Source organism: Melospiza georgiana, chromosome 27, assembly GCF_028018845.1.
Source record: "Melospiza georgiana isolate bMelGeo1 chromosome 27, bMelGeo1.pri, whole genome shotgun sequence".
Taxonomy (NCBI): domain Eukaryota; kingdom Metazoa; phylum Chordata; class Aves; order Passeriformes; family Passerellidae; genus Melospiza; species Melospiza georgiana.
In genome coordinates, this window is record NC_080456.1 from 1,234,056 (window position 1) to 1,256,463 (window position 22,408).

General features: G+C 55.7%; 2 protein-coding genes across 3 annotated transcripts; one reads left to right on the top strand and one right to left on the bottom strand.

Moving 5' to 3' along the window:
- The first annotated feature begins 652 nt into the window (after nucleotides 1–652).
- On the top strand, nucleotides 653–11,738 carry SLC37A2 (solute carrier family 37 member 2). Of its 2 annotated transcripts, XM_058041212.1 has the most exons (18): nucleotides 653–736; nucleotides 2,822–2,903; nucleotides 3,018–3,105; nucleotides 3,465–3,543; nucleotides 3,729–3,864; nucleotides 5,020–5,096; nucleotides 5,190–5,356; nucleotides 5,737–5,774; nucleotides 5,994–6,173; nucleotides 6,300–6,390; nucleotides 6,468–6,530; nucleotides 7,011–7,096; nucleotides 7,893–7,941; nucleotides 8,290–8,363; nucleotides 8,842–8,920; nucleotides 8,997–9,094; nucleotides 10,155–10,219; nucleotides 11,520–11,738. In XM_058041212.1, the coding sequence occupies exons 1-18, from the start codon at nucleotides 678–680 to the stop codon at nucleotides 11,533–11,535; spliced, it is 1,527 nt and encodes a 508-aa protein (XP_057897195.1). In that variant the 5' UTR covers nucleotides 653–677; the 3' UTR covers nucleotides 11,536–11,738. The 2 variants fall into 2 exon arrangements, with proteins under 2 accessions (XP_057897195.1, XP_057897193.1); XM_058041210.1 differs by lacking the exon at nucleotides 11,520–11,738 and having other exon boundaries at nucleotides 10,155–10,952.
- Nucleotides 11,739–18,152: 6,414 nt separating this feature from the next.
- On the bottom strand, nucleotides 18,153–21,912 carry TMEM218 (transmembrane protein 218). The gene is made up of 3 exons (XM_058041131.1): nucleotides 21,809–21,912; nucleotides 21,105–21,207; nucleotides 18,153–18,680 (listed from the first exon to the last, which is right to left on the bottom strand). The coding sequence occupies exons 1-3, from the start codon at nucleotides 21,910–21,912 to the stop codon at nucleotides 18,546–18,548; spliced, it is 342 nt and encodes a 113-aa protein (XP_057897114.1). The 3' UTR covers nucleotides 18,153–18,545.
- Nucleotides 21,913–22,408: the final 496 nt, after the last annotated feature.

The window sequence follows — 22,408 nt, forward strand, 5'->3', positions numbered from 1 at the left end:
ATCTAGGGCAGCTAAGGACACGCAGCTCCTTGGAACTGCTGAGATGAGACCCTGGAACTGCAGGGCCTGAGCAGTTCCCCAAGGAGCTTGTTCAGGCCCTGTTCCTACCTCTCTGGAGTGATCCCCAAGGGGGCTGTGGGTGATTCAGGGCTCAGTTAAAGGAATAAATACAGCTGTTGCTGCTCCTCATCCTCAGTCTGCCCCTAGTAAGATAAATGGGACACTTTGAGAGGGGATGGGAGGAGAGGAGGACTCCCGACATTGCTGACAATAACCCCGAACCAAGTCTGGGATAGCTCAGTCACCCTCAGGGCAGTGAGGCCTGTTCGGGGCTGCTGAGATGGAAGTGGAAAAGTTAAATCCAGTTTTTTTCTGTTGGAAATAGAGCATCTGGGGCAGCTCACAGAGCCCCGGGCCATACCAAAAGGGCTGCTCGGTCCCGTCGGGGCTGTGCCGCCTCCCACGGCCCAGCGCGGCCGTTCCCTCGATCCAGCCGCCTTTGAGGGCGATGTTTGTTTCAGAGGCAGCGAGGACGGCCCGGTTCACCCCTCACGGCCGAGGAACCGGGGCCGTGCCCGGGCAGGGCCGGGGCGGGACCGGGGCCGGCGGGGCGGGAGCGGCGGCCCCGGGGGCGGTGAAAAGGAGCCGGGGGTGCCCGAGCGCCGCCGCCGCCCGCCATGAGGGCAGCGCTCGCCCCCGGGATCCGCCTGCTCCGCGCCGTGCCCCGGGACAGCCGGTGAGCGGGGACGGGGGACCGGGGCTGGCTCGGGATAGAGGGACCGGCACCGGGACTGGCTCGGGATATAGCGACCGGCTCGGGATATCGGGACCGGCACAGGGAGTGAGACTGGCTCTGGATATAGGGACCGGCACCGGGAGCGGGGCTGGCTCGGGATATAGGGACTGGCACGGGAACTGTCTGGATACCGGGACCGGGACTGGCTCTGGATATAGGGACTGGCCCTGGGTGTAGGGACCGGGAGCGGGACTGGCGCTGGATATAGGGACCAGGATCGGGACTGGTCCTGGACATAGGGACTGGCACCGGGGTCGGGACTGTCACTGGGATCGAGATGAACCGGGATAGGGACTGACATTGGACAGGGAGGGTGTCAGCACTGGGATAGGGACGGTCTCTGGAGCGAGGCTCGCTCTTCCGTGGACCAGCACTGGAATAGAGACTGGCCCTGGACACTGGAGCCGACACCAGCATGGGGACCAGAACGGGTGCTGGGATAGCCCCGGGTTAGGGACAAGAGGGTGGCATTCCACCCGGCACTGGCAACCGCTGGAGTGGAACCGGGATAGAGCCTGGCCCGGGGCACAGGGACTGGCACTGGGATGGAGGCTGGCCCTGGGCACAGGGACTGGCACTGGGATGAGGCTGGCCCTGGGCACAGGGACTGGCACTGGGATGAGGCTGGCCCGGACCAACAGACCGGCACCAGCGTGGAGCCAGCCCTGGGACCAGCTCTGGACTGGAGACCACTTATGTGGGGACTGACACGGGACAGGGGTGAGACCTGGGCTGGGGACAGGGATGAGAGGTCAGTCCCCAGGGCCCAGCATCATCCCCAGGCACTGGACCCAACTGGGATCAGCCCACAGCGACTGCAGCCCAGGGATGAGACCTGGGGAGGGGGAACCTCGAGGTGGGCAACAGGACCTGGCAGCCTCCAGATGTCTCAGGCCCTGACACTCAAAATTCAGTGGGATGTGGCCAAAACAGAGATCTTGCCTGCTGCCTTCTCTTCTGACGGGGTGATGGGACTGCTGCCCGTTTAATTTCAAGTAATAGTTGCATTTTTTGGAAGCCCATTGCCAGACACCCTCCCTGCTTTTCCATCTGCTGGAATTTTCCCTGCCAGAACACGAAGGGTAAAAAGAAAAATCCCGACATCCAAGTGCCTGGCCCAGGGGGGCGCTGCGTGTGAACTTTATCTTCCCCTTCCCTACCGTGACCTCTCTGCTCCTCTTGGATCAGCCCTAGCAGTGATTTTGGGCGGTTTATTCACTTTCTGGGGTGGGCAGCAGCAGTTTCTCAGCCACAGTGCCGCTTTGGAGCCGGCACACAGCACGGGGAGTTGCCCTGGATTTTAGGACACCCGTCACTGCTGCAGCTCCAGGGAGAAGTGAAACTGCAGAGAGGAGCAGGATGGGCCAAAACCACCAAAGGAAAGGTTGTTTTCTTTCTAAACTTGGAGCAGTCCCGTGACATGTCTGTGTGCTGCAGCTGCCCCTGACTGCTTGCATCCTCTGTGCTGCCATAAAACCCTTCCTGAAGGCAGGAGAGCTCCTTCAGACATACTCATCTTGCTCCAGAGAGTCTTAGATCCTACTTGGGATTCTCCAGGCTTTATCTGTTAGCTTTGATGGGTGCAGCATCCCCATTTCCTGAGCTCAGATTCCCCCTTTCCCTGCATTTTATCCGAGCAAAGGAGATGAAATTGCTTTTTGGTGGAGGAAGGCGAGCTGGTATTGCCCCCTGCTTTTTTTTCCAGCTTATCTTTGATTAACCCTGGGAGTGATGATGAATCAGCACAGTTTCCACTCGTGACACCAGGAAGGCACTTGCTCACCCTTCGTTTCGGTGGGATGTAACTGCTTGAGGAGGTGGAAAAACTGCTTGATGTTCCCCACAAAACTCAGCTGATCTTTTTAAGCCACATCCTGGGCTTTTTTTGGGAGGTTCTGCTCACTTCCTGACCAGCTCAGCTGTGCTGGTTCAGGTCACCAATCCAGTAGAAGAGTCCCATTGCGTGCTGAGGCCACCCATCCCTGTCCCACAGACCCTGAGCTCTCTGCTTCCTTCCTCCCCCAGCTATCGGGGCCTGACTCTGGTGCTGACCTTCCTCTCCTACGCCAGCTACCACCTCTCCCGAAAACCCATCAGCATCGTCAAGGTGAGCCCAGCCTCGCCCCTGCTGTGGGACAGGGAGCCTGGAGAGGCCACATGGGGAACGGGGTGCTGACTGACAGCACTTTGGTTTCACCCCTCTCTCTCCCTCTCCCTGCAGAGCCAGCTGCACCTCAACTGCTCGGCCTTGGGCCCGAACCCCCACAATGACTCCAACAGCACCACATGGTGTGACTGGGCCCCCTTTGGTAAGGCTGAGTCCCCCCAGGCACCCCAAACCCCACGCTTGTGGCAGCTGGGTTGGGCTGCCCCCATTCCCTAACAGCAGGTCGTGGCCAGGGTTTGGCAGGGCGCCAGCTGCTCATTAGGCAGCCGGAGGTAATTAAGTGATGAAGATCTGTCCCATGCCCCTGGGCCAAAGGGCAGCAGCAGGTGGTGAAGTCCAGGACAGGACCAGGTCCCAGTGCTGATGGCACCTGGCCATGTCCCCAGAAGCTCCCATGGGGACCAGCCTTTTGGGAATGGGGGACAAGACCAAGCCAGCAGCCACGGGGAGGGGACATAAGATGGAGGCCAGGCTGAGGTGGCCCTAATATTTGTTTTCCAGATGGGGACAACTACAACGAACTTTTTGGGGCGCTGGATAATGCCTTCCTGGTGGCCTACGCCATCGGGATGTTTATCAGGTACCCAGGGCCTTTCCCCACTTTGCACCAGTCTGTGGAACTGGTTTGTTTCCATGGGGATGGGGTTGTGCTAACAGGGAAGCAGCCGGGGATCCTCTCAGGATTCGGGAGCTGGCTCAGTGTGATGATGCCCATTGCTGGCACCACCTGTGACAGCTCCTGCTGTGCTCTCCCTCTCTCTGCAGTGGCATTTTTGGGGAGCGCCTCCCCCTGCGCTATTACCTGTCGGGGGGGATGGTGGTGAGCGGGCTCTTCACCGCGCTCTTCGGCCTCGGCTACTTCTGGGACATCCACGTGCTCTGGTACTTCATCATCGTGCAGGTGGGTTGTGCTGGGTGGTGCCTCTCGGGTTTTGGTTGTTATTGCTGCCCCGAGATGTGCAGGGTGTCTCTGCTTCGGCCCGCGCGTCTGAAGAACGAGTCAGAGCTCTTCAGTTTTCGGTCTTGAGGTTGTATATTAATTCTTATCTATAAAATTTTCTTTCTGCCCAGCCGAGATCTGCTCAGCAGGGCAGCCACAGGCACTCTGTGTGTCCTTTTATACTACAAACTACGTGTAACATATTTACACTTAATTCCCAATACCCATCACCTATGTTAGACAGTGAGCTTCTATTCTAAACATAACGTATTTACAATTACTTTTTAATACCTATCACCTATGTTAGACAGTGAGCTTCTATTCTAAATATAACATATTTACACTTATTTACACATATTTACACTTCCCAATACCCATCACCTGTGTTAGACAGTGCACTTCTACTCTAAACCAATCCCAAAGTGCCAGCATCACAGCAGAAAATGGACACCAAGAAGAAGAAGAAGAAAGGCTGGACACGCCCAAGTTCCTCCATCTTGTCCCCATAACCCCCATACCAAAAGTGCTATAATCTACATTTTCACCCTGTGATAATTTTATTATTATACTATTTAAACTTCTGTGGCTTTCAGGTCCTCATACAAAGCTGGTAATTTGCTCCACGGGTTAAAATCAAACCCACAGGTGCTCTGGGCTGTGTGCCAGGGTCTCTGAGCCCCCTGGCAGGGTCCTGGCAACTCTGGACACCCGGAGGGATGCACTGAGTTCTGACATATGCCCAGGCTTTACCTCTGTGGCCTCATCCCAGATTTTTCAGTGGCCTCCAGGGCCTGGGGTGGCCCAGTTTCTGAGCAGGGCAGCCCTGAGCATTTCCTCTCCCCACAAACCTGGCTGTGCGCGGTGTGGGCGTCGAAACCTCCGGGCGTGCCCGGCTCCGATCGGCGCGGGCAGCTGGTTTGGCAACAGCAGCCGCTCCCAGTTCAGCCATGGCAGCGATGCAAACGGCCCCAGGAGGGAAAAAACCATACAAACCAAGTGTTTTCTTAGCAGCTTTGGATAGGGGTGGCTGTTTTTGAGCCCAGTTGCCCAAGCAGTGCAGGGCTCCGTGGCTGTGCTCGGTGCTTGCTGGGTGATGCTCCCATCTCTTTCTTGCAGGTCTGCAATGGGCTGGTGCAGACCACAGGCTGGCCTGCTGTCGTGGCATGCGTTGGAAACTGGTTTGGCAAAGGAAAGTGAGTTTTCTCCTCTGTGTCCTGTGCCAGTCCTGGTCCCCGTTGGCCCTGGCAGCCCCCCCAGTGCCACTGACCCGGCTGTGTCCCCACCAGGAGAGGTTTGATCATGGGCATCTGGAACTCGCACACCTCCGTTGGCAACATCCTGGGGTCTCTCATCGCTGGTGCCTGGGTCTCCTCTGCCTGGGGCCTGTCCTTCATTGTGCCTGGCATCATCATCGCTGTCATGGGCGTCATCTGCTTCTTCTTCCTCGTGGAGTGTGAGTGTTGTCAGCCGGGGCACGGCACACAACCAATATAATATATACAATTTTTCACCTAGCCCATCTCTAAGCATTTTTGGCAATCTCAAATACTTATTTCCAACCTGTGGCTGGCAGGGATGTGGATCTGACCACCATGGGGATGCTCAGCATCTTTGGGGCTATCCAGGCAGGCTCATCCCCCATACCAGTCACTCCTCTGGGCCTGTCTTTCTAGGAAATATCAGGGAAGTCTTTTGGGTTTTTACTGGGGAAGAGAGTACCCAGAGATGCAGCCCAGACCTGGGGGTTCCCAGGCCCTGTGAGATGCTGGAGGGACAGCAGGAGGAGTGGGGTTGCTCCAGGCTCTCCTCACAGGGTGTTCTTTCTCCCTGCAGATCCTGAGGATGTTGACTGCAATCCACCTCAGCATCACGTGAGTGGCTCCGATTCCCAGGGGGCCTGTCCTGGGCTGGGTGACAGCTGGGCCAGCAGGTTGGAACAGCAGGAATTGGAGCAATGTTCAGTTGTCACAGGGGATGGCTGTTGCTCTTCCACTGGGAGCATCCTCTGGGTCATGCCCCAGCAGCAGAGCCAATGTTTCAGGCTCCTCCAGCCATGACAGCCACATCTGCTGCTTTTGGCTTGATTTTAGATGGCTGCTGATGAGGATCCTGGAGGAGTGACCACCAGTGAGAAGGATCCTGAAGCAGTGATCTCTAACGAGGGCCCACTCAGCCTCTCAGGCCAGAGCAGTGTGGATCACTCCAAGGCCCCCAAGGAACCAGCTGAGGAGCCCGAAGCCATCAGCTTCCTTGGGGCACTCCGGATACCTGTGAGTGCTGGGGTGGAGGAAAGAGCAAAGCCAAAGCAGCTCAGAGCATCCACAGGGCAGAAAATGGGAAAACCCCACCATCCAGAGGAGGTTGGGCTCCTCTGATGTCCCTTCCTCTCCTCCCAGGGCGTGGTGGAGTTCTCCCTGTGCCTGCTCTTTGCCAAGCTGGTGAGCTACACCTTCCTGTACTGGCTGCCCCTCTACATTGTCAACGTTGGTGAGTTTTGGGGACAGTGAGGTGGGAGTGAGCCTTGCAAGGGGAGCATCTCCTCACCCCTCTCCTCTCTCCCACAGCTCATTTTGGTGCCAAGGAAGCCGGGGACCTGTCGACCCTCTTTGATGTCGGGGGTATTTTAGGTTCGTCAGTATAATGGGATGGAAGGGGTGGATCTGGGATGATTTAGGGACAATCCTGGCCTTGACCAGCCTTGGCTGGTCCCCACCACAGGCAACACCATCTCTTTCCCCCTGGAGGTTTATTCAGTGGTTCACAGCACTCAGCAGGCAGCAAATGCCCCTCCATTTTATTTTGGCATCCATTGGTTTTGCCGACCATCACAGCCTCTTCCCATCATTGCCATTGCAGCCTCTTCCCTCAGGTCTCTCTTGCTCAGGCACTCCTTTTTGTACAGTTTGCAAGCATGGAAGAGACCAGAGTGGCATGGAAATGGAAGGGATAAATCAAAGCTCTTCACTCTGATATTATTATGTTTAACCTTGGGGGCATGCTGGTCAGAAGATGGGGGATGAAAGAGCATCACATTGATTTTGGGCTGAGTCAGGGCAAACCTCTGCCTTTGGGGTGGTGTGGGTGACACCTGTGACTCTCCCTTGCAGGGGGGATCTTCGCTGGCCTCATCTCTGACTACACCGGCGGCAGAGCCACCACGTGCTGCGTGATGCTGGTGGTGGCTGCCCCCATGGTGAGCTGTCACACGGGCCCCAGGCCCGTCACGAGGCTTTCCCTGCTCCGGCTCCTTTGAGTCACAGCTGCCTTCCTCCTCCCAGGCTCTGGGATGAGCGGGTCACGCGCCCGGCTGGGATAGAGCTGGGATTGATTCACGTGCCCAGATGTTCCTGGGGAGGATGTGCTGCTGTAGGGGCTGGGGAGGGATTGCAGAGACCTTGGCAACTAAAAATACCCTGTAGGTTTTTCCATCCTGCCATAACTCTGCTCAAAGCCTCGGGGGTCCCACCGAGCCAGTCCAGCTTTTGTCTCTTTGGTTTTCATCCCAAAAGCCCCCGTGCCAACGGCCTCACACTCCACTGGAACTTGGCCTGGACATCCTTCCAGGCACCTGCACAGAGCTCATCTGGCTTTGCTTCCACAGCATGGCTAATTAGCTGTAATCCAGCCCTGGCTGGCTCTGGGGTGGGAGCCCCTCCTGCTGCACGGGCTGGGAAACAGAGGGGCTGCAACACATCCATGGCCCCAAGAGCACCACTGGGGCAAATTTTGTCTGGCTGCAGCTGTGGGATGTGGCAGAGCCTCCCTGGCCATAAATCATGGCAGCACCTCTGTTTGCCAGCTGCCAGGTATTTCATCATGCCAGTGGGATGCAGAGGTCAGGGTGCACTCAGCCCACCATCCCTGCTTGGCACGAGCAGTAATTCAGGTCCCACATTCTCCATCCCATTCCCAGGGTGCTGCTGCAAGGAAAATTCTTGATAAAACAGCTGGAGTAGCCATAACTGGTTCACCTTGTGTCTCTTTTCCAGTTGTTCCTGTATAACCATGTGGGTCAGAATGGCATTGGCGTATCAGTAGGTAAGGAGCTCCGTGGTGCAGCTTGGTGCTGTCTCTGAGGTGGTGATGGAGGGCACTGAGGATTCAGCTGCCTTTATTCCTCCTGTTGAGCCAGGCTCCAGGCTGAATCTGGGAGAGGTTGGTGTTGGATGGGAGTTCACTGCCTGCTGGGCCAGGCTCCAGGCTGAATCTGGGGGAGGGTGGTGTTGGATGGGAGTTCACTGCCTGCTGGGTGGGATCCTCATGGAAAATGGAGATGCACAGGAGATGGATGGACAGCAATGTCCACACATGGGATGGGGATGGGGGATCCAGTGTCCTGCTGCTCCCTGCCCCTGAAGATTTGATCTCTTCCCGGGTACCCTGCAGCGATGCTGATCATCTGTGGAGCTCTGGTCAACGGGCCCTACGCGCTCATCACGACAGCGGTGTCGGCAGATTTGGTAAGAGGTGCCCGTGCACACCCAGAGGCTGTTCCCCCTTTCCCAGAGGGATTTTTGCACTTCACCTTTGTTTTCCAATGCTTCCAAACCCCATTGGAGAAGGGCAGAGCTGTCACTGGTGCTGCACTCTGCACCCTCCCTTAAACACAGGGCATTTTCCTGTTGCTTTTTCACCTTGGCCACATGACTGTGTTTCAGCTTTGCTGCATCTCCCTCTGAGCACAAGCAGAGTGGAAATATTTGGTGGCAGATCCCCTGAAGATTTCTGCCTGCTGTTGGGGATCCATGGTTTGCCTGCAGGCAGCATTTGAGTTTGGTATTTCCATCCATGGCTGGACATGACACATGGAAATTGCTGCCTGGCACATCAGCCTCACTGGGAAATGCCAGCCATGCACCCCAAAGCCTCGCTGGGGAATGCCAGCCAGCACCCCAAAGCTGCTTTTGCTCCTCATGTTTTATCCCTCCATCCTTACAGGGCACCCATGAATCCCTCAAAGGAAATGCCAAAGCCCTCTCGACCGTCACGGCCATCATCGACGGCACGGGATCTGTCGGTGTGTCCTGGGGGGTCTGGGGGTCCTGTCCCCTCTCAGCTGGGGACAGGGCTCACCTGGCTCCTGTGCCCCACAGGTGCTGCCCTGGGGCCGCTGCTGGCAGGGCTGATCTCTCCCACGGGCTGGAATAACGTGTTTTACATGCTGATAGCAGCTGATGTCCTGGCGTGTCTGGTAGGTGTCTCCTTGCAGGACTCCTTTCTCTGCCCTGGGTGTCACAGCTCCCTTTTAGCTGCCTGCTCCCTGGTGGAGGGCACAGATGGTTCTCAGCAGGCATCCAGGTCAAACTGCAAAGGCCTCTATTGGCTCTTGGTTTTCCCAGCTTTTACAGACGTGGGGTAACAGAAATGTTTTAAAAGATTTTATTCTATTATCAGTCTCAATAAATAGTGAGACACAAAAAACTCAACACCATTCCATCACAAACTAACCTTTTTCCTAGTAACAATACCTTATAAATTTTTTCAACCTATAAAATTTTACTACGCCATACTACTATTACTTTTAACACTAATCATCTATACTTTTTCCTCACATAGTCCTACATACATTTTTCACAGTTCTAATTCTCTAAAATATTTAGTCCTTCTACAAAACCATATTTTGAAACTTATTAAAACCTATTTCTAGTTCAATCTCTCTCTCAACAATGTCATCTCTATTCCATAACCTTCCTAAGCCAACACACCTTATCTCAGTATTTACATACAAATATACAAGACTGTGTCAACTTTCTATCAAGCTTTGAGAATTCTTCACAAATCTTTTCCCCACAGACTTCAAACCTCTGCTCTCACTTGGCTTTTCCCAACAACCTCCCCCTTGCACAGGTTTAGTTCATATGACCTTTGCTGGGAAGAGCTGTAGGGTTGGTGATGGGAATATTCCTGCCAAGGCTGGAGGCTGCAGTGCCCCCATCCAGCTGTAGGATTGATCTGCTGGTGGTGGGAATACTCCTGCCAAGGCTGGAGGCTGCAGTGCCCCCATCCAGCTGCAGAATTGATCTTCTGGTGGTGGGAATACTCCAGCCAAGGCTGGAGGCTGGGAAATGTGCCCCCATCCAGCTGTAGGATTGATCTGCTGGTGATGGGAATACTCCAGCCAAGGATGGAAGCTGCAGTGCCCCCATCCAGCTGCAGGATTGATCTTCTGGTGGTGGGAATACTCCAGCCAAGGCTGGAGGCTGCAGTGCCCCAGCCTTGCAGCCATCCTCCCCCCTCCCTTCCTCTTGCAGCTCCTGGCTCGCGTGGTGGTGAAGGAGGCCCGTGGCTGGTGTGGCCCCATGGCGAGGCAGAGAGGGTACGTAGCTGCCCCCCCGGCGTGGCCCCTGGTGCCAGGGTGCCCGGGCAAGGTTTCAGTGCTGCTGCAGAAGGATGTTTGTTACCCCTTGCTGTCGCTGCTGCATCTCCGCGCGGGCATCGCGAGGCCGCCGGCCCCGTGTCCCGCTCACGGGGCCACTGAGACATTTCCACCTCCAGCCAAGGCAGCACCCGGGGGATTTTAGCCACCTGCACCTCCAAAAAACACTTGGGGTGTTAAACACGGTGTCCTTGTGTCTTTGTAGCTCTAGTGTGCAGCTAACAGAGTCAGTGATGGATGGGAAGTAGCTCGGTGTAAGTATCTTCACTTGAGCCTGAGGATTAAATGCAAACACAAGCCTGATCCATTCTGATTCTGAGTTTCACTTTGCAGGCTCAGCCTAGAAATAGCCGCTGCTCCAATCATTTAGGGCCGAGATCAAGATTTGGGAATCAAAAGATCAAATTGCCATGGCCAATTGTGGGGGAGTGGGAGGAAGAGGGGAGAGGGAGACGTGTTTGGGCAGTGCATCCTTGTCTCTGGCTGATTTAGCAGATACTGACCCAGATGCCCAATCGATTGGCATTGATTAATGCACTTCAAACAACTGAATTTGCAGGCTTTGCCCACCTGTGCAACTGAGCTTGATTACACACAGCCAGGGCTGGCTAATCAGATCTGTAGGCCAATCACCGCAGCGAGTGTATAAATAATCCCCAAATCAGCACTGCCCTGGCCCTGATTGCCACCACCATCCCCGTGTGACACCTAAAGGAGGGGCCACAGCCTGTCCTGGCCGTGGGGCTGCCACACCCCGACCCCTGCGAACGTTCCGTCCCTTATGTCTTGTGTTTGCAGGTGACACACCAACAGTCTGGGCCTCGTGCTGCGGTAAGTGCAGCCCAGATCTGCTGGTGGAGGGCTGCCAGGCTCTGCTCTCTCCTGCCGGGGCTGGTTAGGGTGACAGCTGCCCTAGGGGTGACAGAATCCGTGTCTGCACCAAACCCTGCCTGGTTTCTGCTGGGGGAAGCAGCTGGCTGAGGTTGTGGCAATACTGCAGTGTCCTGAGGGCTTTGGGGAGCGTCTCTTGCAGAGAAGAGGCACAAACTCTGTAGGATTTTTGGGGACATTTCAGCTTTGGCCGGAGACACGACAGTGGCTGGATCTCCTGCTGGTGCCTGCTTCTCCTCCTGGCGCTGCGGACGGGGCTGAGCTGTTTTCCCTTTCCATCTCCGCGGTGCCCACATCCATCCCAGCGCCTGTGCCCACCCTGAGCTTTAAGGAGGTTTCTCTCCCGCAGGTTTAAGGAGTTCTGACGCGTCCCTGCGAGCCCGGAGCGAGGACAGAGCTGGGGCACCGGGGGGAGCCGGGCACGGCCCGGCCCGGCCTGGGCACGGCCCCGCGGGCACTGCCAGCACGGGTTTGATCCCAGCGGAGGAAGGGGCGAGGAGTGGCCAAAGGGCCCTGGCCAAACGCTTTTCTGGGTCAATTCTGCACCATCGGCCGTTTTATGAATAAAAACGTGTAAAATCTGTGTGGCCGCTCCGTGCCGTGTCCTGAGAGGCTCGGCCAAGGCTGTGAATACCCGGGGGCAGTGATCACACCCCTGTCCTTGCTTTTCTCTTGTTTGTGAGCCTGGCCCATCCAGGCCCTGCTTGCTATTCCAATGCCCTGCTTGGTATTCCAGGGTCTGGATCAGGAGGATGGTGCCAAATCGCTTCAGGCACTGCCTCACCAACAAGGCGCTGCTTATTCTACACAGGCAACATCCCCGGGCTGGGCCCAAATTAAGCCAGGCTTACTCCTTGACACATCCCACTGCAAAACGAGACTAAACCAGATGGTTTTTCTGATTATTAACATTCCAAAATCATACAGTTTAGCTCCAAAAGAAGAACCCACATGCATCAGCCCCACTCCACGCTGAGCTGTTCACACACCGGATGCTCTGGGTCCGGGGCTGCCGCTCACCCTCGTCAGGCACTCCCTGATGAGGAGAGGCCCCAGGAGGTTGTGGCGGTGCCCCTGGCTGCCAGCCCTGCCTGCCGGCTCCCCGGGCAGTGATGGGGGATGGGGATGTGTTTGTATCCCCTGGGATGTGTTTGTATCCCCTTGGATGTTTGCAGTCCCCTGGGATGTGTTTGCAGTGCCCTGGGATGTCACTGCGTCCCCTGGCATGTGATTGCATCCCCTGGGATGTTTGCAGTGCCCTCGGATCTGACTGCATCCCCTGGGGTGTGCTTGTATCCCCTGGGATGTCACTGCGTCCCCTGGCATGTGATTGCATCCCCTGGGATGTTTGCAGTGCTCTCGGATCTGACTGCATCCCCTGGGATGTGCTTGTATCCCCTAGAATGTGTTTGCAGTGCCCTGGGATGTGACTGCATCCCCTGGGATGTGATTTTCATCCCTTGGGATATATTTTCAGTGCCCTGGCATGTGCTTGCATCCCCTGGGATGTGATTGTATCCCCCTGGATGTGTTTTGTGCTCCTTGGGATGTGTTTGCAGTCCCTGGGATGTGATTGCATCCCCTGGGATGTGATTGCCATCCCTTGGGATGTGTTTGCAGTCCCTGGGATGTGATTGCATCCCCTGGGATGTGTTTCCAACCCCTGGGATGTGATTGGATCCCCTGGGATGTTCTTGCATCCCCATGGATCTTTGCAGTGCCCTGGGATGTGTTTGCAGTCCCTAGGGTGTGATTCCATCCCCTGGGGTGTGATTCCATCCTCTCACCACCCAGGGATGGTGCCTGGCTCCAGGGCTGAGGGCTCTGTGTGTGCCTGGGATGAATTGCAGCTCTAATTGACTTCACCTCCTTGGATCTTGACCCGAGGAGAAAACATCTGGGCCTGATGTGATTTTATTGAGTGCTGATTTCATCGGCAAAGGGGGAAAAAAGGGTGGGGACAAAAAAAAAGAGGAAACTTGCAGCCAGTTGGAGCAGCTCCCTGTAAACCTGTGGGGGTGATGGAGTGGCACAGGCAGCCTGGAGAGTGGCACCTGCAGGTTTGAGGTGACCAAACGATGGCCTTCAATCCCCTCCTCTCTGGCTGGTGATGCTCAGTGAGCCTTGGAGAAAAAAAAAAAAAACCAAAAAAAAACAGGAAAAGTGATGGAGCAGGCAGAGAAAAACAAAATCCCCATTTGCCCATTTTCCCAGGAAAATATCAATGCCACAGGGCTAAACCCTGATGGAACCACAGGGAGAGATGCCACTGCAGGGTCTGTCCCCAGCACAGCCTCGGGGTGACCCTGCAGTGTCCCCAGGCTGGTGGCACACGTGCCCTCTGTGGGCACAGGGACATTGCTGCTGGCAGGGATCCATGGGCTGGGCGAGGATGGCCCTGTCAGTGCAGTGTGATGGAGATTTCACATTGCTGAGTGACCTGATGGCATCCTTCTGGGGAGAGGGGCCTCAAAATACCCCTGCAAGCAAAAAATCATCCTCCAAGTCCTGGGGGCTTAATGCAACAGCAAGTTGGTTTGGGGATTTTCCCCCTCCTTTCTTCTTTTTTTTTGCTTTCCTCCCTCCTGCTTGTCCTTTCAGCTGCTTACAATCTTTCTGGGACAAATTTAGGCCTGGGCTGTGTCCCATTTGTGTTTGGAAAGTCTGAGCAGCCTTGGCTCAGCTGCCAGGAGTGAGGAGAAAGGGCACACAGCCCATGGCAGCTTCAAACTTAAAATGAAAGGAGCCAAATGCCAAAGAAAACTCCAGATTTGAGCTTTGGAATTGAAGGGTGAGTGGGAAGGCAGAGAGGGGATCCCCTGGGTTTGGCTTGGCCAAAAAAAAAAAAAAAAGTTTGAATGGAGCTGAGCTGCTCTGGGAGGAATCTGGAGGACAGCTCGCCTTGTTCCTCCTCTGCTGGGTAAGGGGCTGCTGCTTGTGTCATGTGCCCACCTCTGTCCTGTGATGGGACAAATCCCACCCCAAAGGGGCTCTTTGGGTGTGGTAAATGCAGGGTTTGGGTTTTTGTGTGGGTGCCCCCACAGTCCCCAGCCCAGCAATGCCATCCCCCAGGAGGAGGCAGATGGGCAAGAGGCTGCTCAGATTTTTTTGGGGGAATGCTGCTGGTCTGCAGGGAAGGTGAGGAGGTGGCTGGGGCACGCTCTCTAATTACCTATGCAAGGAGCAGCTGGCAAAGGCTGAAGGGCTTTTTAATTAGCAGCCAAAGGCAAATCAGGATCCAGCAGCAGGGAAGCTGAAGTCAGCAAAGTCAAGGTAGAAATGTGAGGGCAGTTTTTCCAGTGAGGGTAATTAAGTGCCAGCAGAGAGCAGCGTGAGACATGAGGAATGGCCGTCATTCAAGGGCCTTAAATCAAGGAGAGGAGTTTCCCCTGCAGACATTCCTGCTCCTTCCATCCCTGCTTTGGCCCTGCTCCCTGCCCTCCCTCAGGCTGGTGAGCCTGGCACTGCCCGGGCATCCTGGTGCAGGGGCATCCCTGCTCATTTCTAAAGAGCCAGGCAGAGAATTTAGGGAGAGAAAAGGGCTCTTCTTCCCCCTGGCCTGAAAGCAGCCAGCCTGCCCTCAGCGTGGCACACAGATCTTTCAGCACAGCAGCTTTCTTGAGCTGAGATTCAGCCTGATTTTCTGCCTGCACCTTAGGACATGGCGGTTCTGGTTCTCTAATGTCATGGTTTGGAAAGCCAGGAGTCTGCTAAGGAAGGCAGGAGCCTCCCCTGAAATGGAGAATGTAAACCCTCCCTACCCCTCTGAATTGCTATAAATTTTAAATTAAGGGGCTCTCAGGCAAAAATATGGGAGCAGGAAATAACAGTTCTTTAATAGGGAAAAAGGGAAAAAAATGAAATGCAGAACAATGCAGTACACTAGAACAACACTGCCAGAGTCAGAACCCACCCTGACACCCTGTGGGTCAGGCTGTTGGCAGCAGTCCCATTGGAATTGTGGCTCAGCCCTCCTGCAGTGTCAGGGCTGGTTCTGCTGGAGCAGGGATCCTGGAGAAAGGTGCAGTCTCTGCCTCTGAAGATCCAGGGGAAGAGGCAGCTGCTGTTCCTCTGGGGAATCCAGTGGAGAAGCTGTGCTGGTGTTCCAGAATCTCCAGATTATATCCAGGCAGGAATGCTTGGCTGGTGTTCCAGAATCTCCAGATTATATCCAGGTAGGAATGCTTGGCTCCTCCCTCTGGGCTCATATCTCCCAATGGGATGCTGTAGTTCTTATCAGCCATGCAGTGACATTCAATAGCTGTTATCAGCAATGTCCCCTCCCCAGGGAGGTGTGATTGTGGTCACTCAAAGAGAGAGATAAGGCAAACTGCCCACTTGACAAAGGTAATCTGCCATACAGATGGTAATTGAAAACATCTTGCATTGCAATTTTCATCATCTGATCCTGCAGGAGGAAGGCTGGATCAGTTTGGGCTGGAGCAGGGCTCCTTGGCTTTAAACATCCCCTGAAGTCCCAAAATCCTCACCTGCAACTGAGAGGTTGGGGTTTCACACAAACCTGCCCTCCTCTGGCACGTTAATTCCAAAATAAAGGCTCAGGCTGCTAGATGGAGGCAGATGTGCTAGAAGGATTATGCTCCAGGAGCTGGGGTTTTGGGATGTGGATGGAAGCAAAGAATCCCCATTTGGGGCTGGTTGGGAAGCAGCTCTGGCTCATACCAATTCCTTGACGTGGTCTTTCCTGTTCCAAAAATAAACAGGAACCGTTTGGAAAGCCCCAGTGTGGGGAGGAGCAGAACTCCCCAGAATAAATAAATAAATACACAGAGCCCGGGCTGAGTTCATCCAGCTGGTGGCTCCCCACTGCCAGGGGCTGTGGAGGATGAGGATGAAGCTCAGAACGTCTCAGTGGGGGTGAGAGCACGTGAGGCTTTCTGCAGTTAATGGGGTTTTTGGGAAAATGCTGAAATGACCTCCTTGAGCAGGAGCTGCTGTGTCTCTCTTGCAGCATGGCTTTCTGCCCTCCCTAAAATAACTGCTGCTCTATCAGCCTTTCAGCTCATTTTAGTCACAAACAGTTAAGAGGACAGAAAAAGCCCTTATTTGGGTTTAATACAGCACCAAATGGGGAGAAGTTTCACATTTCTGCTGTTAGGGTTGGGTTTTTAGTGCCCCAGCTGCTTTTGCTGTGGTTTCCCTCCCATTTGCTGGACTGAAGCCCTGGTGAAGCTGTGGCCTCACTGAGGCTCCCAAATCATCCCACAAACACAGGGATAACAGCACAGCAGAGCTGGAGCTGCCAGGGAAACTCCATGTTCATTAATGTTATTAACACAATGAATTAAATATGAATTTTGTTTCAGGTGTAACATCAAAATCACCAGGAGACCTCAATGTGCTTGTGCTGCATTAAATGCTCAGCATTTCCTCAACACACTCCCTTGTCATGGGCTTCAGGACAGGAAGGGATTGAGCATGGCTGCAGTTTGGAAAGCAGAGATGCCTTTTCTCTGCTTTTTTTGGGACTGTACTCACATTTTTCAGCTGACTGAGTCAGTGCTCTGGGGTGCTGGGGCATTTTCTGCCAGGGAAGCATCACCTCCACACCCACTGGCTCTGCCTTATCAATCTTGCATGTCCTGAAAGCTCTGCTTGGTGACTGACAGCTGTCAGACAGGGCTGGAAAATGACAGTGGGTTCTTTAATTTACTGTCATCAGCTCAAAGTAAAAAAGAAAAAAAAAATCTCTAAAATGGGGGAAAAAAAATCTGAGTTTCTGCCCTCAAGTTTTTGGCTGTGTTGACCCTGATCACTGCTCAGGGCTGTCTCACTTGATCTCACTTGCTGCCAGCTCAAGGCTGAGCAGCTCCATCCCACGAACAATAGCAGAGCCCACCTCACCCCTTTGTCACAGACACATTTTATGAAAAATCCTTTCCTTAGGATTTTTCCTCCTGAGAAGCTGAGAAGCCTCAGGAACAAAATGTAAACAATGGTTATCTGCTGCTGTGGAATGCAACAGGTGCATCTGTGATTGGTCTCATGTGGTTCTTTCTAATTAATGGCCAATCAAGTCAGCTGGCTCGGACAGAGAGCCGAGCCAAAAGCCTTTGTTATCATTCCTTCCTGTTCTATTCTTAGCCAGCCTTCTGATGAAATCCTTTCTTCTATTCTTTTAGTATAGTTTTAATATAATATATATCATAAAATAAATCAAGCCTTGTGAAACATGAAGTCAGATCCTTGTCTCTCCCCTCATCCTCAGACCCCTGTGAACACCATCACAGCCCTTCCCTGTGGGAGCCTCTCCCCAGTGCAGCAAGGAGGGTAAAAAGGCTTCTTCCCTGCTACAAAATGGTCACAGACCACCCAAAATGCCTTTCTCCTGCAATTTGAAAGCCTTTTGAGGTTTCATGCAGGAAAACAAGCTGCTGCCACAGAGGGCACAGAGCTCGTGCTGCCCACAGCTTCATCTCAGCACAGGCTCTGCCTCAGCAGCACTGCTGCCCTGGCTCCCCCCAAAAATAGGGACAGAAATGGGGTTCAGCCCCACTGCTGCTCCTGCAGAACACAGAGAGGGTTTTCTCCCCCAGGAGAGGAAAAGAGGGACAGGGAAGGGACAGGGTGACAGCAGCTCCAGCAGGATCTGTGCTAGAATTGAGCAAAGGTTTGAAGTTTTAGGGTGGCAGCAGTTGTGAGCCTTTGGCAGCACCCAGGGCCCTCACAGGCAGGGAACACTCAGATATCAGCATTTCCCATGGCTGGGAGCCCTGCTCAGCACCAGGGAGGGCACACACGGCTTTTGGCTCCCTCCTGGGAGGGCAGCTTTCCATTTGCTGTTTGGGATCACTCTGCATTCACTCCCCCTCCAAAGCCTCTGGTTTCCAGGCCAAAGGACCATCCCAAACAACCCACAGCCACACACTGATGTTTGGTTGGGTTTTTTCTCATGGGCACTGTCACCACAGCGTGGCCAGATGTGACATGCCTGTGGAATAAATCAAGCCTGAGGCGGGGATTTCTCAAAGACTTTTATTAAACCACAGTGAAAAAGGAGCAGTAACAAACTGCTCTTGTGTGTTACTTGTTTGTTTGTTTGCTCTGCCCATCTCCTGTGGGTAACAATAACAAACCACCTCGGTTCAGCACTGAACCAGGAGCAGCACCAAGTGCTGGATCTCAGCTCTCTGCAAACGAGAGCAGCATTCAGAGGCTCACACACCTTTGCAGGTGCACAGGCTTGAACCCCTGGGGAGGAAGGAGCTCATGCTCAGACCAAACTTTGCTTTTTTAAGATGAAGCAAAGGCTTCTCTAGCTTTGCTGGCTCTAAGAACATCAGGGTCACCTCCAGAGCAGCTCCTGGTGTCTCCTGGTTTATTCCCATGTACCAGGATGTCCTTTTTGCTGTCTCTATCTGCTGTGGAGAGGCTTGGCATACACAGGCTCCATGAGGTGGTAGATGAGGAACAGGAACAGGCACCCCAGGAACACCAGGCTCATCACAGCCAGGAGGATGAAGCGCCCGATGAGGAAGGTGTCCACAACCTGCAGGGCACAGAAACACAGAGATGCCAGCAGGTCACAGCCCCAGCCTGCTCCAGGAGCCTGCAGGGAGCACAACACATCCTGCAAGGATAAAAGAACCTCTGGGGCTCCCCCCAGATTCCTCTCCTTGCTTTCCATGCCCTGGGATGCACAGTGTGTGACAAATGAGAAGGAGATCCCTGCAAAAAGCTGCTGGGAATGTTAATGTGGAGCAGCAGAGCTCTGAGCACAGGCAAGAGGCAGCAGCCAAGCCCTGCAGCAATTCTCCCCAGCCACAATCCCTCCTTTTAGAAGGGAGAAGCCGAGAAAAGAGAAAAATAACAATTAAAAATAAAGCTGTGGTAGCCAGGCAAGACAAAGAGAAGCCCACAGAAAGGAGCTGTTTGTGAAACCCCCTCTCTGCTGCCCAGACCCCCAGAGCTCTGCTCAGCCCCAGCTCAGCTTTATCCACCGCATTAGCTCAGCCCTGCTGCTCCTGCTGAGAGTCTCTGGTGAGCCCAGCGCTGGCTCCTTCTGCACGTTTCACTCTTTAATTAGCCAATTAGCAGAGTTTTGGTGCAGAAAGCCCAGGTCATGTATTATTGATAGGCAGGGCAGGTCCAGTCCAATTGAAGATCCGTGAAAAAATAAAGCTTTGCAATTCCATTTGCCTCCCAGGCAACAAACACGCACTGGGCTGCCCTTCATCTCACTGCTAACCTTCCCAGGAGCAGGTCAGATGTGACACAGAGAGAAGAAAAGAACATTACAAGTCTCTTTTAGTAGGGATTTACACAGAACAAGAACCAGAAAAGCAGTAATTAACATTCATTAATAATAGAAGGGAGGAAACAGCACCTGAAAGGGCTCAAAACTTTGTGTATTCAAAGGCCAAAGAGCTCTGGGAGAGCTCAAGGTGGCAGCTCAGACAGCCTGATCCAAAAACTGGGGAGATCCCTGGGCCTGACAGGGCAGATGGCTCCGTGTTCAAGCATGGCAGGAACCTACAAGAGAGCTGAAAAGCTGAAATTGGGCTTTAACCAGAAATCAGAGCTGAGGGAATAGTTGATAAGGAAAAAAAGCTGATAAGGGAAGGGAATGGCAGAGAGGGAGCAGAGGCTGCTGGAGCTGGGGGGGCCAAAGCAGGAGGGCAATCCCTGCACAGAGCCCTGGGGACGGGAGGAGGGAGCCAAACCCCACGGGTCAGGTGGACCAGGGTGGAAATCAGCAATTCAGTGACAGAAATGAACATTTCCCAGCTCCACCAGTGACACAGCCTGTGCCAGAGGGGGCGCACAGAGGCAGCACGGGGCAATCTCAGGGGCACGGAGGTGGTACTGGGGCTGTCTCTGAGCTAAAAGCCACTCCTGGGGCCTCAGGGCATCCTGCAGCCCATCCCTGAAATGAGGAACCATTCCCAGGGCAGCCTGCAGCCCATCCCTGAAATGAGGAACCATTCCCAGGGTATCCTGAAACCCATCCCTGAAATGAGGAACCATTCCCAGGGTATCCTGAAACCCATCCCTGAAATGAGGAACCATTCCCAAGGCATGCTGAAACCCATCCCTGAAATGAGGAACCATTCCAGGGCATCCTGCAGCCCATCCCTGAAATGAGGAACCATTCCCAGAGCATCCTGCAGCAAACCCTAGGGATGAGGAACCATTCCCAGGGCATCCTGCAGCCCATACCTGGGTGAGGAACCATTCCCAGGGCATCCTGCAGCCCATCCCTGAAATGAGGAACCATTCCCAGAGCATCCTGCAGCCCATCCCTGGGGTATGGAACCATTCCCAGGGCATCCTGCAGCCCATGCCCGGGTGAGGAACCATTCCCAGGGCATCCTGCAGCCCATCCCAGGGTGAGGAACCATTCCCAGGGCATCCTGCAGCCCATCCCAGGGTGAGGAACCATTCCCAGAGCATCCTGCAGCCCATCCCTGAAATGAGGAACCATTCCCAGGGCATGCTGAAACCCATCCCTGAAATGAGGAACCATTCCCAGGGCATCCTGCAGCTCATCCCTGAAATGAGGAACCATTCCCAGGGCATCCTGCAGCCCATCCCTGGGTGAGGAACCATTCCCAGGGCATCCTGCAGCCCATCCCTGAAATGAGGAACCATTCCCAGGGCATCCTGCAGCCCATCCCTGGGTGAGGAACCATTCCCAGGGCATCCTGCAGCCCATCCCTGAAATGAGGAACCATTCCCAGAGCACCCTCCAGCCCATCCCTAAAATGAGGAACCATTCCCAGAGCATCCTGCAGCCCATCACCGGGTGAGGAACCATTCCCAGGGCTCCAGGATGGCCGTAGGGGCCGTCCCTGGCTCAGAGACTCCTCTGGGGCCATGCCCACGGAAAAGGCCGAGCCCCGGGGCTTCGGGACAGGGGCCGGGCCCATTCCGGGATCCCGGGGGTTCCGCCCTCCCCTCAGCCCGGTCTCACCTCCTCAGCGCCGGCGGGGCCCGGGCTCTCGCCCTCCCGGGGGAACAGCAGCAGCGCGGCCGTGAGCGCGGCGGCTCCGAGCAGCACCGGCACCGCTCCGACCCTGCGGCGGGACGGGAGCGGGGGGCGAGCTCAGCACCGGGGGGGGAGAGCTCAGCTCCGGCGGGCCCGAACCCTGCGATCACCGGGTCGGTCCCGTCCCATCCCCGCGATCACCGGGCCGGTCCCGTCCCCATCCCCGCGATCACCGGGCCGGTCCCGTCCCATCCCCGCGATCACCGGGCCGGTCCCGTCCCCATCCCCGCGATCACCGGGCCGGTCCCGTCCCATCCCCGCGATCACCGGGTCGGTCTCGACCCCGTGCCCCCGCGATCACCGGACCGGTTCCGCCCTATTCCCGCGCTCACCGTGCCGGTCCAACTCCATCCCCGCGTACATCGGCTCCGGTCCCGCCCGGTCCCCGCGCTCACCGAGCCGGTCCCGCACCCACCCCGTCCCGTCCCTGTCTCCCCGGCTCATCGGGTCCGGTCCCGCCCCATCCCCGCTCTCACCGGGCCGGTCCCGCGAGGTCCCCGCGCTCACCGGGCCGGTCCCGTCCCCGCCCCGTCCCCATCCCCGCGTTCACCGGGCCCGGTCCCACCCCATCCCCGCGTTCACTGGGCCGGTCCCGTATCCACCCCGTCCCGCCCGGTCCCCGCGCTCACCGGGCGCGACCGGCGCGGCCCAGCGCCATCACGAGCAGCAGCGCCATGGCCCAGAGCAGCAGCAGCGCCAGCACCCCCGGCCCCACGCCCAGCTCGCCGGCCATGCCGCCCCGCGCCGCCGCTTCTGCCTAGCAACCGCTCCACCCCGGCCAATCAGCGCTGCCCGCAGCGGCGCCCGCGCTGTCTATTGGCTAAGGGAAGGAGGGAAGAGGCGCGGACCCCGCTTTACCCGCCCCCCGGTTCTATCTCCGCGCTTCCCATTGGCTGAGGGTGGAGGGGTGGGCGGGGCTTTCTGCGCGCTGCCGGAGGCGGGGGCGCGCCCGGGGGCGGGGGCAAGTGCTGAATCCCGATCCCAGCCCCCATCCCGGCCCCGATGCCGATCTCGGTTCTAGTTCCGGCATCGATCCCGATCCCGATCCTGATCCCAGTCCCGGTCCCAATTCTGATCCCGATCCCGGCCCCCATCTTGCCCCCTATCCCAATCCCGGTTCTGGTTCCGGCCCCGATGCCGATCCTGGTTCTAGTCCCAGTCCCGATCCCGATGCTGGTCCCGATCCCGGTCCCGGTCCCGGCTCCAATTCCAGCCCCCATCCAAGCCCC

Bases quoted from the DNA above. Each gene is read 5' to 3' on its own strand.
- SLC37A2 (XM_058041210.1), top strand. From the start codon at position 678: ATGAGGGCAGCGCTCGCCCCCGGGATCCGCCTGCTCCGCGCCGTGCCC. The intron at 5,097-5,189 runs GTGAGTTTTCTC...TGTCCCCACCAG, and splicing joins AACTGGTTTGGCAAAGGAAA to GAGAGGTTTGATCATGGGCA. The intron at 7,097-7,892 runs GTGAGCTGTCAC...TCTCTTTTCCAG, and splicing joins TGGTGGTGGCTGCCCCCATG to TTGTTCCTGTATAACCATGT.
- TMEM218 (XM_058041131.1), bottom strand. From the start codon at position 21,912: ATGGCCGGCGAGCTGGGCGTGGGGCCGGGGGTGCTGGCGCTGCTGCTG. The intron at 21,208-21,808 runs GTGAGCGCGGGG...GTCCCGCCGCAG, and splicing joins GGCCGCGCCGGTCGCGCCCG to GGTCGGAGCGGTGCCGGTGC. The intron at 18,681-21,104 runs GTGAGACCGGGC...TGTGCCCTGCAG, and splicing joins GCCCCGCCGGCGCTGAGGAG to GTTGTGGACACCTTCCTCAT.